Source organism: Orcinus orca, chromosome X (assembly GCF_937001465.1).
Source record: "Orcinus orca chromosome X, mOrcOrc1.1, whole genome shotgun sequence".
In the NCBI taxonomy this organism is placed as follows: domain Eukaryota; kingdom Metazoa; phylum Chordata; class Mammalia; order Artiodactyla; family Delphinidae; genus Orcinus; species Orcinus orca.
The window spans coordinates 107,459,352-107,478,268 of record NC_064580.1 but is presented as its reverse complement, the minus strand read 5'-3'; the positions used below and the strand labels follow the sequence as shown (position 1 = coordinate 107,478,268).

Sequence of the window (18,917 nt, the reverse complement as noted above, 5' to 3'; positions counted from 1 at the left end):
TTAAATTGAGAAATAGAAGAAAACTAAGATAAACACTATTTAAAATAAAAATTAATCAAAAGATGTTGCTAAGACCAATGTCAAAGAATCTACTGCATATGTTTTCCTCTAGCAGTTTTATGTTTTCAGGTCTTATAATCAAGTCAATCCATTTTGAGTTGATTTTTGTGTATGATTTTTGTGAGATAGTGGTCTAGTTTCATTCTTTTGCATGTGGCTGTCCAGTTTTCCCAATACCATTTATTGAAGAGACTATCCTTTCTCTGTTGTATGTTCTTTGCTCCTCTGCCATAAATTAATTGTCCATATATATGCAGGTTTATTTCTGGGTTCTCAATTCTGTTTCTTTCATCTATGTGTCTATTTTTCTGCCAATACCATGCTGCAGCCACTATGGAAAACAGTATAAAGAGATTCCTCAAAAAATTAAGTATAGAACTACCATATGATCCAGCTATTCCACTTCTGGGAGTTTACCCAAAGAGTACAAAAACACTAATTTGAAAAGATATATGCACCCCTATGTTCACTGCAGCATTACAGTAGCCAAGGTATGGAAACAAACTAAATGCCCATTGACAGATGAATGGATAAAGAAGATGTGGTTGGTATAGAAACATACACACACACACACACACACACACAATGGAATACTATTCAGGCATTTAAAAAAGGTGAAATCTTGCCATTTGTAACAACATAGTTGGGCCTTGAGGTTACTATGCTAAGTGAACTAAGTCAGAGGGAGAAAGACAAATACTATACAATTTCACTCAGATGTGGAACAAAACCAAAACAAAGTAAGTCAACAAACCAAACCAAACACAAACAAACACATAGATACAGAGAACAGAGTAGTGATTACCAGAGCGGAAGGGGGTTGCAGGAGGGTGAAATGGGTAAAGGGGATAAACTGTGTGGTGATGCATGGAAACTAAACTCTTGGTGGTGAGCACACTGTAGGGTATACAGAAGTTGAAATGTAATATTATACACACGAAACATATAATGTTACAAACCAATAACAATAAATAAATAAAATTAATTAAAAGGAAAAAAACACCAAGGGCATACAAAATGTCAGAAACAAAAACACAAATGAGGGCAGCAATCTTAAAATGGCATCTAAAAAATCTTAAGAAAGCAAAACTTCCAGTTTCCAGTCCAGCATGAAAGAAGCTTGTAAGTCTCCACTAGGAGGGAAAATAGTTCTTTTCCCATATTTGATACTATACAATTGGGCAAAGAATTGGGGAGTTCATGAGGAGGCTATAAAACATCTGAAGATCTCGCTGAGGACATCTGTGAGTTGTTTTGCCAATACTCATTCTTTCATTCATTTATTCTCTCACTTAACAAGTATTAGCTGAGCACCTATTATGTGCCAGGCGTTATGTAAGTTGCTGAGTTTATGACAAAGTTCAAGACACAGTTTCTGGCCTAAAGGATCTCAGAGATTACTAACAATACAGGTCCAGTTTCCAGTCCAACATGTAAGGAACTTAGAAGTCACCTCTCCAACCTAACAAGTAAAAGGCTGAACAAACTGAAAACTCAGCAACTCTTCTTAGGTCCGTGACCGAAATGATGTCACAGGGCAGACTGCTGCTCACCAAATGGGAGAGACTAACGGGTGAATGCAGGAGAATCACAACTTAACCTGAGCAGAAACTTCTGTGGGAACCAGTGCTGGGCAGGGAAACCTAAATTGTAATTGATGAATTGCTGGAAGCTCGGTGTGGCCAAGTCTGAGAATTTAAAACTGCAGGGGGTTAGATTGTTTATTTCAGATTTTTCTTGTTTCTTGAGGTGACATTGAATTGCTATAAACTTCCCTGTTAGAACTGCTTCTGCTGCATCCCATAGGTTTTGGGTCACTGTGTTTTCATTGTCATTTGTTTCTATGTATTTTTTTATTTCCTCTTTGATTTCTTCAGTGATCTCTTGGTTATTTAGCAGTGTATTGTTTAACCTCCGTGTGTTTGTATTTTTTATAGATTTTTTCCTGTAATTGATACCTAGTCTGATAGTGTTGTGGTTAGAAAAGATACTTGATACAATTTCAATTTTCTTAAATTTACAACGGCTTGATTTGTGATCCAAGATATGATCTATCCTGGAGAATGTTCCATGAGCACTTGAGAAGAAAGTGTATTCTGTTGTTTTTGGATGGAATGTCCTATAAATATCAATAAAATCTATCTGGTCTATTGTGTCATTTAAGCTTGTGTTTCCCTATTTATTTTCTGTCTGGATGATCTGTCCATTGGTGAAAGTGGGGTGTTAAAGTCCCCCACTATTATTGTGTCACTGTCGATTTCCCCTTTTATGGCTGTTAGCATTTGCCTTACGTATTGTGGTGCTCCCATGTTGGGTGCATAGATATTTATAATTGTTATATCTTCTTCTTGGATTGATCCCTTGATCATTATGTAGTGTCCTTCCTTATCTCTTTTTTTTAACATCTTTATTGGAGTATAATTGCTTTACAATGGTGTGTTAGTTTCCGCTTTATAACAAAGTGAATCAGCTATAAATATACATATATCCCCATATCTCCTCCCTCTTGTGTCTCCCTCCCACCCTCCCTATCCCACCCCTCTAGGTGGTCACAAAGCACCAAGCTGAGCTGATCTCCCTGTGCTATGTGGCTGCTTCTCACTAGCTATCTATTTTACATTTGGTAGTGTATATATGTCCATGCCACTCTCTCACTTCATCCCAGCTTACCCTTCCCCCTCCCCGTGTCCTCAAGTCCATTCTCTACGTCTGCGTCTTCCTTATCTCTTGTAACAGTCTTTATTTTAAAGTCTATTTTATCTGATATGAGTATTGCTACTCCAGCTTTCTTTTGATTTCTATTTGCATGGAATATCTTTTTCCATCCCCTTACTTTCAGTCTGTGTGTGTCCCTAGATCTGAAGTGGGTCTCTTAGATAGCATATATACAGGTCTTGTTTTTTTGTTTTTGTTTTGTTTTGTTTTGTGCGGTACACGGGCCTCTCACTGTTGTGGCCTCTCCTGTTGCGGAACACAGGCTCCGGACATGCAGGCTCAGCGGCCGTGGCTCACGGGCTCAGCTGCTCCGTGGCATGTGGGATCTTCCCGGACCAGGGCACAAACCCATGTCCCCTGCATCGGCAGCCGGACTCTCAACCACTGCGCCACCAGGGAAGCCCCAGGTCTTGTTTTTATATCCATTCAGCCAGTCTGTGTCTTTTGGTTGGAGCATTTAATCCATTTACATTCAAGGTAATTATCGATATGTATGTTCCTATTACCACTTTCTTAATGGTTTTGGGTTTGTTTTTGTGAGTCTTTTTCTTCTCTTGTGTTTCCCACCGAGAGAAGTTCCTTTAGCATTCGTTGTAAATCTGGTTTGGTGGTGCTGAATTCTCTTAGCTTTTGCTTGTCTGTAAAGCTTTTGATTTCACCTTTGACTCTGAATGAGTGCTGGGTAGAGTAATCTTGGTTGTAGGTTTTTCCCTTTCATCACTTTAAGCATATCCTGCCACTCCCTTCTGGCCTGCAGAGTTTCTGCTGAAAAATCAGCTGATAACCCTTGTGTGTTATTTGTTGGGGGATTCACTTGTATGTTATTTGTTGTTTTTCCCTTGCTGCTTTTAATATTTTTTCTTTGAATTTAATTTTTGTTAGTTTGATTAATATGTGTCTTTGTGTGTTTCTCTTAGGGTTTATCCTGTATGGGACTCTCTGTGCTTCCTGGACTTGATTAACTATTTCCTTTCCCATATTAGGGAAGTTTTCAACCATAATCTCTTCAAATATTTTCTCAGACCCTTTCTCTTTCTCTTCTTCTTCTGGGACCCCTATAATTTGAATGTTGGTATGTTTAAAGTTGTTCCAGAGGTCTCTGAGACTGTCCTCAATTATTTTCATTCTTTTTTCTTTATTCTGCTCCTCAGCAGTTATTTCCACAATTCTATCTTCTAGCTCACTTATTTGTTCTTCTGCCTCAGTTATTCTGCTATTGATTCCTTCTAGTGTATTTTTCATTTCAGTTCTTGTGTTGTTCTTCACTGTTTGTTCTTTAGTTCTTCTAGGTGTTAGTTAAACATTTCTTGTATTTTCTCGATCCATGCCTCCATTCTATTTCTGAGATTTTGGATCATCTTTACCATCACTACTCTAAATTCGTTTTCAGGTAGGTTGCCTATTTCCTCTTCATTTATTTGGTCTTGTAGGGTTTTACTTTGCTCCTTCATCTGTAACATATTTTTTGTCATCCTTAAAACTGCAGGAGGACCCAGCCATCAGGAGTCCCCCAGACTTTTGTGAGTTTTACCTCCTGGATCTCTACCAGGTTCTCATAGTGAATGTCAGAGAACAATCCCCTCCTGCTTCCAGCAAGGGGAGGGGAAAAGGAAATACGCTGGAGCATTCTTTTCTCCTTAACAAGCTCTGCCCTCAGGAGAAACTATTTAATAACTAAAGCCTAACTTGCTGGGGTTTTATCAGAGCCTAACTGACCTGGGGAAGGGAAATAAATACAGCCAACTCTAGCCTTCCACCTGGGAAAAGGGAAATACCCAACTCCAGTCCACTCAAGCCATCTTGTCCCACCTAGGGGGGAGAAAAAAAACCTGAGAAGCACATGTGAAGTTCACAGTCCAGAGGGACAGGTCTCCCTTAAAGTCTGAGATCTGTCAACCCCCCAAAAAATGTACAACCTAAAAGGTGAGAATTATGTTTTATTTGGAGGAATTTCTGAGGACTTAAACCCAGAAGACAGCCTCTTAGATAGCTCTGAGGGACTGCTCTGAAGAGGTAAGGGAGGAGCCAGGATATATAGGAGGTTTTGCAAAAAAAACCAGGTAGTTGGAACATCAAAAGATTGCTGTTAATTACAGAAAACCAGACATCTCAAGTTAATGAATTTAGCACTTTTCTAAGTATAGAAAAATGTAGGAGTCTGGGCTCATTGAAATCATTCCTTTGATACGCACCTTAAGGGCCAGTACCCTGCTTTTCTCTATCCTGAATCCCCTCAGGGGGCACAGCTGAGGGTGGCTGCAGTGGCTGAAGGCTTGATGGCATCTTTTGTTTACTGATATTGCAGGCAACATTCTTCCACAGATCTAATACAGGACTATAGAGTCCGTCCCCTTCCCCCACACCCTATCACCACACCACTAAAGGCCTATTTACAGCCGTTCCTTTTACACAGTACATCATACCTGCCTATCAAGAAAAAATTACAGGACACTAAAGGGCAAAAAAACAGTTTGAAAAGATAGCGCAAGAATCATAATCAAACTCAGACATGGCAGGGATGTAGGAATGATCAGGCCAGGAATTTAAAACAATGATTAATGGATAAAGTAGACAGCATGCAAGAACATGCAAGAACAGCATGCAAGAACAGATGGACAATGTAAACAAAGAATCAAAAAGAAATGCTAGAGATCAAAAACACTAACAAAAATGAAGAATGCTTTTGATGGGTTTATTAGTAGACTAGAAATGGCTGAGAAAAGAATCTCTAAGCTTGAGGATATCTCAATAGAAACCTCCAAAACTGAAAAGCAAGCAGATAAAAGATTGAACCTATGGCTTCCCTGGTGGCGCAGTGGTTGAGAGTCCGCCTGCCAATGCAGGGGACATGGGTTCGTGCCCCAGTCCGGGAGGATCCCACATGCTGCCGAGTGGCTGGGCCCGTGAGCCATGGCTGCTGAGCCTGCGCGTCCAGAGCCTATGCTCTGCAACGGGAGAGGCCACAACAGTGAGAGGCCCGCGTACCGCAAAAAAAAAAAAAAAAAAAAAGATTGAACCTACCCCCCAATATCCAAGAACTGTGGAATAACTACAAAGGATGTAATATTTGCATAATGGGCATACTGGAAGGAGAAGAAAGAGAGGAAGGAACAGAAGAAATATTTGAAACAATAATTACTGAGAATTTCCCCAAATTCGTATCAGACACCAAACCACAGACCCAGGAAGCTTAGAGAACATCAAACAGGATAAATGCCGAAAAAACTACACCTAAGCATATTATTTTCAAGTTACAGAAAATTAAAGATAAAGAAAAAACTCCTGAAAGAAATCAAAGGGAAAAAAAACACCTTACCTATAAAGGAGCAAAGATAAGATTTATATCCAACTTCTCAGAAACCCTGCAAGCAAGAAGAGAGTGAGTATATATAAAGTGTTGAGTGAAAAAAAAAAACCCACCAATCTAGAATTCTGTACTCTGCAACAGAATCCTTCAAAAATGAAAGAGCAATAGAGACTTTCTCAAAAAAAAAAAAAATTGAGGGAATTTGTTCCCAGTACACTTGCCTTGCAAGAAATGTTAAAAGAATTTTTTTAAAGAAAAGGAAAATTATAGAGATCAGAAACACAGATCTATATAAAGAAAGGAAGAGCATCAGAGAAGGAATAATTGAAGGTAAAATTAAAACTTTAATTTTTATTATTCTTAATTGATCTAACATAAAATAGTTTGTCCAAAATAATAATAGCAACACTGTATTCAACTATTATGCCTGTGTGTGTGTGTGTGTGCGCGTGTACAGGCACACCTCGGACATATTGCAATTCAGTTCCAGACCACAGTAAAGCATATATTGCAATAAAACTACACACAAATAAAGCTACACACAAAGTCACACAAATTTTTTATTTTCCCAGTGCATAAAAAGTTATGTTTACACTATAGTGCAGTCTATTAAGTGTGTAATAGCATTATGTCTAAAAAACAATGTATATACCTTAATTTAAAAATATTTCATTACTAAAAAATGCTAATCATCATCTGAGTCTTCAGCAACTCATTATAGTAACATCAAAGAGTGCTGATCACAGATCATCATAACAAATATAATAATAATGAAAAAACTTGAAATATTTCAAGAATTACCAAAATGTGACACAGAGACACAAAACAAACAAATGCTGTTGAGAAAATGGTGCCATAGACTTGCTCGATGAAGAGTTGCCACAAACCTTCAATTTGTAAAGTACATAATATCTATGAAGTGCAATGAAGTGAGGGGCAATAAAATGAGATATGTATACGCTTATGTATAAGTGAAATAAATGACAGCAATAATACAGAAGACAGGAGGGATGTATTAGGATTATCTTGTTATTATAAGGTACTTGTACTACCTGTGAAGCAGTATAGTCTTATTTTAAAGTGAACTTGGATTCGTCATAAATGTATATTGCAAACTCTAGGGCAACCACTAAAAAAAGTTTAAAAAAAAGTATAACTGATATGCTTAGAAAGGAGAGAAAATGGAATTATATAAAATGTTCAGTTAAAACCACAAAAGGCCAAAAAAGAGAAGAAGACAAAAATAGGAACAAAGAACAAGGATAACAAGTAAAAAACAGTAACAAATATGGTGGATATTAATCCAACTATATCAATAATCACTTTGAATATCAAGAGTCTAAATGCAACAATTAAAAGACAGAGATAGTGTGGATTGAAAAAACAAGACCCAACTATATATGTTGTCTACAAGAAGCCCACTTTAAATATAAAGACACATATAAATTAAAAGTAAATGGATGGAGAAAGATATACCATGCTAACACTAATCAAAAGAAAGTAGGAGTAGTTATATTAATTTCAGACAGAGCAGACTTCAGACCAAGGAAGGTTATCAGCAATAAAGAAGGGCATTACATAATGATAAAGGGGTTGATTCTCCAAAAAGACATAACAGTCCTTAATGTGTATGTGTTCAAAATCAGAGCATCAAACCAGTGAGGCAAAAACAGATAGAACTGCACAGAGAAATAGATGAACCCATTATCATAGTTGGAGACATCAACACCCCTGTATCAGAAATAGATCCAGCAGGCAAAAATTCAGTAAGGCCAAAGTTGAACTCAACAACACCATCAACCAGCTAGATATAATGGACATCTATAGACTACTTCATCAAACAACAGCAGAATACACATTATTTTCAAGCTCACATGGAACATTCACCAAGATAGACCACATTCTGGGCCAAAAACCACACCTTAACAAATTTAAAAGAATAGAAATCATACAATGCATGCTTTCAGACTACAATGGAATTAAGCTAGAAATCAATAACAACAACAACAAAAGGTAGATGGAAAATTCCGAAATACAACCCATTTCCAAATAACACATGGGTCAAAGAAGAAATCTCAATAGAAATTTGAAAATATTTTGAACTAAATTAAAATGAAAACCTAACTTGTCAAAATTTGTAAAGTACAGTAAAAGCAGTGCTTAGAGGGAAAATTACAGCATTGAATGCATATATTAGAAAATAAAAAAGATGTAAAATCAATGATCTAAGCTTCCACTTTAGCATACTAGAAAAAGAAAAGCAAATTAAATCCAAAGTTAGCAGAAGGGAAAAAATAATAAGAATTAGAGCAGAGGGACTTCCCTGGTGGTGCAGTGGTTAAGAATCCACCTGCCAATGCAGGGGACACGGGTTCGAGCCCTGGTCTGGGAAGATCCCACGTGCCTTGAAGCAACTAAGCCCGTGTGCCACAACTACTGAGCCTGCTCTCTAGAGCCCATGAGCCACAACTACTGAGCTTGCGTGCCACAACTACTGAAGCTTGTGCGCCTAGAGCCTGTACTCCTCAAGAGAAGCCACCGCACACCGCAATGAAGAGTAGCCCCCACTCGCCACAACTAGAGAAAGCCCACATGCAGCAACGAAGACCCAACACAGCCAAAAATTAATTAATTAATTTCAAAAAATAATTAGAGCAGAAATCAATGAAAATGAAAACAGGAAATCAACAGAGAAAATCACTGAAACCAAAAGCTGGTTCCTTGAAAAGATCAATGAAAGTGATAAGCCTTTAGCCAGGCTAATTAAAAAAAAAGAGAGAGGATGCAAATTACTAATATCTGGAATGAAAGAAAGAACTATAGATCTAATAGTCATTAAAAACGTAACACAGGAAGGCATACCACCACCAACTTTATGCCAACAAATGTGATAACCTAGATGAAGTGAACCAATTCCTTGAAAGATACAATCTACCAAAACTCACATTAAGAAGAAATAGACAATCTGTGGTGGGAATGTAAATTGATACAGCCACTATGGAGAACAGTATGGAGGTCCCTAAAAAAAGTAAAAATAGAACTACCATATGACCCAGCAATCCCACTACTGGTCATATACCCTGAGAAAACCATAATTCAAAAAGAGTCATGGGGCTTACCTGGTGGCACAGTGGTTGAGAATATGCCTGCTAATACAGGGGACACGGGTTCGAGCCCTGGTCTGGGAGGATCCCACATGCCGCGGAGCAACTGGGCCCGTGAGCCACAACTACTGAGGCTGCGCGTCTGGAGCCTGTGCTCCACAACAAGAGAGGCCGCGATAGTGAGAGGCCTGTGCACCGTGATGAAGAGTGGACCCTGCTTGCCACAACTAGAGAAAGCCCTCGCACAGAAACGAAGACCCAACACAGCAAAATAAATTAACTAATTAATAAACTCCTACCCCCAACATCTTCTTAAAAAAAAAAAAAGAGTCATGTACCACAATGTTCATTGCAGCTCTATTTACAATAGCCAGGACATGGAAGCAACCTAAGTGTCCATCAACAGATGAATGGATAAAGAAGATGTGGCACATATATACAACGGAATATTACTCAGCCATAAAAATAAACAAAACTGAGTTATTTGTAGTGAGGTGCATGGACCTCATACAGAGTGAAGTAAGTCAGAAAGAGAAAAACAAATACCATGTGCTAACACATATATATGGAATCTAAAAAAAAAAAAAAGAAAGGTTCTGAAGAACCTAGGGATAGGACAGGAATAAATATGCAGACGTAGAGCAAGCAAGAATTACAATCCTGCAAACTCTGGAACAAAAACCACATTCACAGAGAGATAGACAAGACGAAAAGGCAGAGGGCTATGTACCAGATGAAGGAACAAGATAAAACCCCAGAAAAACAACTAAATGAAGTGGAGATAGGCAACCTTCCAGAAAAAGAATTCAGAATAACGATAGTGAAGATGATCCAGGACCTCGGAAAAAGAATGGAGGCAAAGATCGAGAAGATGCAAGAAATGTTTAACAAACACCTAGAAGAACTAAAGAACAAACAAACAGAGATGAACAATGCAATAACTGAAATGAAAACTACACTAGAAGGAATCAATAGCAGAATAACTGAGGCAGAAGAATGGATTACTGATGTCAAGGTCTGGTTTTACCACTGTGAAACAGAATTCTATATGATCCTAATTGTTGAGACAATATGGAAAGAGGCCAACATCACTACCTTTCCCTACTCTTTCCTCAATTACCCCACTCTCTACTGATCCTAATACCCCCAAATTATCTTTTGTTTTCCTACTAATTCACATCTCAAACCACTATTCCAAATCTCATCACCCTCTCAGAATTTCAATTACTAGTATTAATTTCCTTACAACTAACCATTTACTACTAACAATCCATTCCTCAACTGATTTTTGTTTCTATCCTTATTAAGTCCCATTCTTCACTAACCTTTCACATTATCCATTGGTGTCTTTAAATCTCCACAGCCCCTTTTCTTAATGATTCACAGCCAGTAAAAAGAATAATGTAGATCTCTATTTACTGACTTGGAAAGAGATTCACAATAAATAGGATAATACAGTCCTATATAATGAGTATGTGTGTGTTTGTGTGTGCATAGAGAAGAGTCTATAACAGCACTATTCAGAAGAGATAGGGACTTCCCTGGTGGGGCAGTGGTTAAGAATCTGCCTGCCAATGGAAGGGACTCGGGTTCGATCCCTGGTCCAGGAAGATCCCACATGCTGCAGAGCAACTAAGCCCGTGTATCACAACTACTGAGCCTGCGCTCTACAGCCTGTGAGCCACAACTACTGAGGCTCGCACGCCTAGAGCCCGTGCTCCGCAACAAGAGAAGCCACCACAATGAGAAGCCCATGCGCCGCAACGAAGAGTAGCCCCCGCTCGTCGCAACGAGAGAAAGCCCGTGCACAGCAACGAAGACCCAACTCAGCCAAAAATAAATTAAAAAAACAAAACAAAACAAAAAAACCCCAATGCCTTCTTTAAAAAAAAAACAAATCCCATTTAACTCAATATATGCAAACTTTTCTTATTTCAACATGTAATCAATACTTAAAAAGTTGAGATATTTTACATTTTTTCCCTACTAAATTCAGTGTATATGCTCACAGCACATCTCAGTTTGGACTAGCTACTTTCAAGTGCCCAACAGCCACCTATGGCTACTGGCTGTCATAACGGACAGCACAGATCTGGAAGGATACACACTGAATTGTCCACAGTGTTTTTCTTCAGAAGGAGGGACTGGCCGGGGAGAGCAGAGGTAAGAAATGAGGGATTTTTTACTTTTACCTTTTATTACATTCACAATGAACATTTCTATTTTATAATAAAAAATAATAAAAACTGATGTCAATTGACAGACCCCCCTCTACCATTACTCTAGATGCCCACTAAGAGAACTAACCTTTCCTCTGATAGCAAATCTAATTCCTCTGACTCAATGCATCTGCTATTCCTCAAACCCGCCCCCTTCTTCGTGACCCCAATCCCTAAACAATAATCTCTTCACTCTTCACATTTCTATAGCTTCTCACCACGTTTAGTCTCTTCTCACCACCACTATTCAAAGGCTAAGGAAGACTTAACCACTCACTCATGTTTCATGATGTTCAGCTGTGGGAGGGTCTGATTTGGGACCACAAAACTCATTCGTGCGCAGATGTCCTTATAATCCTGATTCCTTCTCTCAAAGTCCTCCACGTGGGCAGCCAAGTGGGAATTGACAACGCAAAAGGTAGTGTTGTGAAATACAAATCTCACAGCTACCCCACCTTTGTTTCCCTGTTAGCAAGAGTAATGATCCACAGTTAGTACAAAGATGCAACTAGCACCTGAACTTCACATGGACATAAATCATAATTGAGCTCATTTCCGAAGTAACTCACCATCTTCCCCATGATTCCAGTCCCAACTGTTTCTGTAGCAACATCACGGATATATCGCCACTGATCCTTTCTGGCAAATATCAGGAGCACCATCCCAACGAGGCGGACCAGTTGAACCTATGAGTCGCAGGGAATTAGAAGAGGTTCATGTTAATACCACTCTTTGCCACATATCGAATTCCCACAACTAATTTTCCACCAAGAAGATATAACCATGCCCTAATCTGAATCCAAATCCTCTAATTTCCCAGTGGGCCTCATAAAGAGAAAACAAAACTTCTCTGGGAAAGCTTTAATCTGGCTCTGACCAGTAGGAGTTAAAAGTCTTTGGAGACAACGAGTACACTCAGCTCTAGATTCATTATTTTAATCACTTTTTAGCCTACCGTGAGTAGGCAGCATTAAAAATTCGAATAATAATGACAAAGCCTCTATCCCAGCTTGTTCCTTTTGCCTCTTCTTCCTAGTTTCTGATTTACAATTTCCTAAGAAATTAAAATGTATAAAATAACACTCCTTTTTACTTTTAAGTCTGTGAACTAGAAATATGTCTGAAATGTGTATTAGTCTATACGAGAGGAATAACATCTTCAGGAGTCTTATCACCTATATCAGCTGCTAGAAGATGCAGATGAAAATTACTTAGACAAATGACTCCTTTTAAAGGGCTTGGTATGGTAGCCTCATAATTAAAATAACTCTTCTGGTAGCCTCTACCACGTGCCTTCTAGAGACCAACAAATTGGGCCACCTTGCTAAAGTCAACTCTATTCTTGACTTACAACCAAGTTTCGAGCTCACTGAAATTCCACAACACTCCTGTTCTTGCTCCAATTCCAAAGCTTGCCCTATGCACCCACATGCTTCAAACTGCTTTTCTGTAAAGCATCCAGTTCTGACCATGTCAGCGAACAATTTCAATCTTAAACTCTCATTGCAAAAATCACTTACCTTATGTGTCATCATTTGAGTTAATTACTGCTATGAGGACAATAAAATTCTTCTTTTCTCCTAAAAACTACCTAAGCAATGAAACTATAAGATCGGGAAACTTAGGGAATTCTTTTTCTAGGAAATAGGAATAAAAAGGATTAGTCTGCCCTATTCCAGTATTACACATGGGGAAGAATTCAATTAAACCACTCTTTTGGAACAAGCTATAGATAACAGAGTAACTTCTAGTGAGTTCTACTTAGTTGTATACTAAAAAAGATAATTCAATGCGGCTTACTTTCTTATACTTGGCTTTGGAATGCAAACCCCTCTCCACAGCCAAGGACCACTCTTGTTCCTTCACAGATTCAAAGTAGAAAAAGGCTTCTGTGCTCAAGTCCAGCTCTTGGAATCTGAGAAAACAAGAGGATGTCGGATCTACACACATCCCATAATTATCTCTGACTACCTCCTGTCCCATTTTCTGAGACATTAGATGAAACAATGCGGAAAAGATAAATTTTAGAGAACTGCTCTATTGACTCAGGTGATCAGTAAGGACAAGTAGTTTTCTTTTCAAAAGACTCCCCGCCACAGGTATATGCACAGGCTATGCAAAACACAAACAAAAAAACCTCCATAAGGGATAACAGTAGAGCTTTGCTTATATATCCTAGAAATAGTCACTGTTAGAATTAACCTCAAATCTCAGTTTCTATGAAGTATATAGTTTTCTATGGGTTTTGAGAGGATTAGATGCTTCCTTACACCAATTCAGGTATCTGTTCCTTTATGATCTCACAAATTTGACCCACAAGTTAACTCTCACATATAGTCTACAGTAGGTTTTTACAAATGGTGGGGGGAAAAAAAGCAAAATGTCACATAAACTAACACCAAACATACAGCCAAAATGAACTTCCAGACGCCATTTTACCCAATGCAGTAGATATCGGGAGGATTCGGATCACAGTTCAGCCAAGGTTCTAGCCCACTGTCTGGAGACTGGCCATTCACGTTCCATGTTCCAACAAAGAACCTAATACATGATTCCAAAACATAATTTAAAAACAAAGGTCAAGTGTGGATGGTCACAATAAGCAACATAATTTCTCAAACTGTTTTGCCACACACACACACAAAACCCTCTTGCCTATAGAAGACAAAGGCAGTGGGCTTATTCTCTCCAAAGTTTACATCAGGTAAACCTACAGAAAGGAACCAAGTCTCTATTTAAAAAACAGAAGTTTAATTGCTCTACCACATTTCCTTTCTATTACATTCCATCCAAACTCATATCTGAAGGGAGAGCTTGTGGATGGGAAAGAGGTATCTTCATGCTATAAGGATGTCTAACATGGATAACTATTCCATAAGGAGTTGTAGTTAAATCCAAAAACTCACTTCCCGAAGGATTACAAGGACATCTGTGTAGGAAATTCTGTTGAGACAGATATAGTATTAAGGGGGAAAGCAGAAGGGAAAACTCATGACTGTTTTAACTGTTTACATACAAATATAAGCATCACGGGAAATCTGAAGATCTGGAGGTTTCAGCATAGGGATATAGTCATGACTGAATTAGAATAAATGAGGCATAATGGGATAGCAGATGGGACTGGAATCTTGGACTAAAAGGGTACATGCTGTTCGAAAATAACAAAGAAAAGCGTTGCTGCTTTGAACATCGGGATACACGATACACACCACACGTAGTGAGTCCAGAAAAGAGGATATCACCAAGATGAAATGAAAAATATAATAGAGGAAAGAATCAAAGATAGACCTCCCAATCAAGATGCTTGGGTGAAACTTCCTTCAGTTAACTTCCCAAAGTAGGTAAATTAAAGTCTAGTGGTAATGGCGGACTTAATTTTCCAATATTGGCAAGAAGAAATTCAGCAGGTCAGATAGATAAACACACTTGCTTATGGAATGTACTAGGAGACAATTCTCTAGTACTTGTGAGCTTGACTTGGTTCTCTAAGAGTGGATAGAAAGGTTAGTAGAGGTGGTATCATTAGTAATTAGAAAATCCAAGGGAAATTGTAGCACTGGCATTATTTTGGATATGTACGTTATTGACCAGCATAAAGACAGGGGCTTGAATCAGCTCACCATTCTCTTCTTTATGCTTTTATTCTGAATTAAGCTAATTAAACTAATACCTTAAATACCCAAAGACCATTTTTTCCTATATGTACTAACGTTTAGCCTCAGTAAGTAGAAGAGAGACTAACCTGAAAGTCTGAATGTTGACATATTCTTTCTCTCGCTTTGCCAGGATGTGTTTGATGAGACCCTCCCGCTGCCCAGACTGGGTGTTTGGTACAAAGAGCTTCCACATGGTATTGGTCACCTTGGGCTGTTCCTTGTTAGAAGCTTCCTTTTCACGTGGAAGCCTAGCAAATAAATGAGGAATTCAAAAGTGAAATTGCCTTAAACAATTCCCATGTGTGTCTCACACGTGGGAAATCTGTTTCAACATAGGACTTACATTCTATTCACTGAAGACGGTGGGGGTGGCGGTTCCCGATGAACCCCTGTAGGCTGATTCTGCAAATTTATTCTCTTGTCCAAATTCAAAGATGAAAAATTATCCTCAAATCCAAGAAGCCCTGAAGGACACAGAACCCAGAGTGGAAGGGGGGAAAAGATAACATCCAACTTATCCAGGATTGATAGGACTTTGCTTTGATCAGCGGTTTTGGTTTGATCACTATTTGCTCAGTGGCATTACCAAACAGAAAGGTATAAAAGTAGTGATAACGTAGATTGGGGGAAGAAGCACATCTGTCCCTGAAGCACTGACATATTAACTAGAATGACAGTAAGTTACGTTAACTTGGAACGTGAATAATAAGAGCTAGTCTTTATAGAAGACTTTTAGCACAATGCCTGGTTGATAGTAAGGAGCTATATCATTATCTCACTTAATTGTCACAAAGACCTCATGAGGTAGGTGCTATTAAAAATCTTCCTATGTTACAGAAAAAGAAACAGAAGCTCAGAGTTGTCAAAGTAATTGGACCAAGGTCATATAACTAGTAAGTCAGAGAACGGGGATTCAAACCCAGGTAGTCTGGCTCCAGAGCCTGCACTTTTTACCCCTCTGCTAAGCTGGCACTGAAAGAGCTAATGTGCCACAGAAAGGATCAGGAGTGAACGTGAGTCAGTGGGTACGGACTTGATAAAACCACTCCATAGGAGAAGGTATCTGACACTGACATTAATCCACATTATCTTATCTGCCCAGATAAAATCTATTGACTCTGCAATAATCATAGCAACCAGGGAAAAAAAGAATCTTTTCAGTACCTGAAAAAACAGAAGAGTTGTCCTCAGTGTCTAATTTCTGGTACCAGCTGGATGAGTCCTTTTGCTCTGGAACAAGAAGTTGTGACTGCGCTGGAGAGATAAGGGTCATAGTCAGAATGGAATGACTATTCCATTGAATGGAATATACCATAACCAAAGGCCATTCACTCAGCACTCAAGTGCAGGGGCCAGCGCCATTCTTGAACACAAAGGAAGAGACTAAGAAAATGAGGGCAGCTCTGGGATCATCTGGGACCAAAGGAGGATTACAGTCTGCAGTAAGCTGTCCAAGGAATGAAACTGAAGATTCTGGAAATTGACTCAGTGTCCTTAAAGCTGAATAGACTTATTCCCTAACCTATCCCTGGGGCCATTCCTGAAGAAAAAAAAAAATCGCCTATCAAGGCTCTAGGGGTGAGGTACTTTGCTAATGGCCACTTGCCTCTGTACAGCATGTCCCATGCAAGTAGTAGAAAGAAAACTGCTGAGGCTTGAGTTACCTTCCTGAGCAGCAAGGACCTCTGAGAGGAACTTCAGACAGCGTTCCTCATCAGGGATTTCAAAGCGGCGCTCTCTGGTCCAGTCCCTCTGAATCCGAATTTTGCAGCCACCTAAAAAGAATGGAAATCCATGGACATATAGCTACGGAAAATAATGTTTTCTTGGGATATTTTCAACTTACCAATTTAATAGGAGAAGGTCCAGATTGCAAATATTCCAGACCTCTAACGTGTGAAGCATGCCTATAAGATCAAGGGACTGGGTGTGGTGGTGGTGCTGGGGGTGATGCACAGAGGAAAATCTAGTGAAGGCTGATAAACTGTGTAAATGAGCAGCCCGATAGAGTGATATGGTATGTACTGAAATCACAGTTTCCTACTTTCTGATATATTGCTCAAATGTCACTGTAGGAACCTCCAAAATCTAGCAGAAGATCAATTCCTCAACCACCCTCCTCCCATCTCCTAGCTGGAAATTCCTACCACTTCAAATCCAAATCATATAGTAAGAGTCTCTGAAGTGTGAAGGGAAAAAAGGAAATATGATGGTTTGTTCCTAGGTACAGACTGTACCCAGGCAATTGAATTTATAAGCTAATTAAAAAAAAAGCATAATGGGATTGGTTTGAATTATTCTGAAAAGAAGCATCTATACCTCATTTACCTCAAGTGAAAAATGTATGTCTTGAATAAACTCACAAAAACAATATAATGACCCATGTCCAGGAGTGGTCTGGTTCAAGTACAGTCAGTTGGAAAACAGTATAATTAGAAGCAAAGTTATCTGGGACTTTAGTTTCTTATGTATATAACATACTGTCTCCCCTTTTCTAATGCCCTCTATTTACCATCAACTGTCTGGATATGGTGACCCAGGAAACCCATGTCCTTGTTTACATTCTTATTTTAACTGATTTATTACACTTATTGCTTTCTCATGGCCCTGGAAACGATAAGCTCCTTCAGGGCAAGAGGCAGGCTGCACATACCGGTTATCCAACACAACACTCTCAATGGTCTCCCAGGGTTGTTTGGGACAGAGGGGCTTCTCAGGACTCAAGACTTCCAAAGCTAAGACCGGGAAAGTCCCAGGCAAACCGGGTCGTCGGTCACTTTATTGATAACAATGACATCAGACTTCACAGACAGAAGGCATTTAATGACTCCCAAACTGGACTCTTTCACACTTGTAAATAACAAAGAGGTGAGAAAATAAAATGAAAATCCTAGTTTCTTATGGCAGAAATCCACTTCTGAACCTTTGACTCTTTCTTTGCATTTCTTTAAGTTTCTGTATTCACAGATACTTAGTGATCAGAATAAAAGACATAAACATAGAGGAAAAAATGAAAAAGAAGGCACCCAAGAGGACCAGCAATAAGAAAATTAACGGGGGTGCCACTGTAAGGTGGAGAAAAAAAGAGGGGGCAGGAATAAGGACTGTCAATTAGAGCAGCCTTGAAGATACGATGGGAAAACCTCCTTCAGGGCACAAGTAGTCCTCTCTTTCTCAGATAATTTATATTAAAAGTAGAAAAAAATTTAAAAAGAGCAGTTCCTACCTGATACAGACTTAGAACAAGAACACATATTCTCTCTGTCCCACAATCCTTGAAAGATATATTTTAGCAAATATAAAAAATAAACTGACCCACTTAACGGACAAAAGATTCCAGAAATTGCTTACAAAGTAACACTAGATGCTCTCTCACCACGTTGCATGGGAAAGAGGACAAATTACCCCCACCACGCAACCTTCTACTCTCCTCCCTTCCAGCCCCTCTGGCCTCTTTGTGATCAGCAAACACTCCTCTATCTTCAATTTCTCCTCTGAATACTCCCTGCATCTCTCAGTAGTTCTCAACTAAGCGTGCATTAGAATTACCAGAGGCGCTTTTAGGAAATACTGCCACTTGGGGCCCCATCCCAGGCCAAGAAAACAGAATCTCTGGGGGTGAAGCCCAGGCACCGGGAGTTTCTAAAAACACTCCTCCAGGTGGTCTAGTGCATCCAGACTGAAAATCAGAGTCACCTGCAAACTGGCTGGGCCCTGAGACTAGCTCCCGCTGCGGCCCTCTGAACTAGAGGCTATTTATAGCCTTTCACACCCTATGTAATTTAAGACTGATGTCCTTATTTGTCCTAATGCCATCTCCAGACCATTCCCTCTCCTCCTCCCTCATGAAAAATCC

At 39.2% G+C, this 18,917-nt stretch overlaps 1 protein-coding gene across 1 annotated transcript; it reads right to left on the bottom strand.

Moving 5' to 3' along the window:
* Positions 1-11,662: 11,662 nt before the first annotated feature.
* On the bottom strand, positions 11,663-18,650 carry LOC101284777 (inositol polyphosphate 5-phosphatase OCRL-like). Its single transcript, XM_049704536.1, has 9 exons — positions 18,611-18,650; positions 16,726-16,836; positions 16,226-16,315; positions 15,405-15,525; positions 15,148-15,309; positions 13,845-13,946; positions 13,206-13,320; positions 11,975-12,091; positions 11,663-11,870 (listed from the first exon to the last, which is right to left on the bottom strand). Exons 1-9 carry the CDS (start codon positions 18,648-18,650, stop codon positions 11,679-11,681), a joined length of 1,050 nt encoding a protein of 349 aa, XP_049560493.1. The 3' UTR covers positions 11,663-11,678.
* Between the last annotated feature and the right edge of the window lie 267 nt (positions 18,651-18,917).

Excerpts from the sequence above, each read along its gene's own strand:
- LOC101284777 (XM_049704536.1), bottom strand. The coding sequence starts at position 18,650 with ATGGGGCCCCAAGTGGCAGTATTTCCTAAAAGCGCCTCTG. Across the intron at positions 12,092-13,205 it reads CCAAAGCCAAGTATAAGAAA|GTTCAACTGGTCCGCCTCGT; the intron begins GTAAGCCGCATT and ends TGCGACTCATAG. Across the intron at positions 11,871-11,974 it reads CTGGAATCATGGGGAAGATG|GGAAACAAAGGTGGGGTAGC; the intron begins GTGAGTTACTTC and ends TCTTGCTAACAG.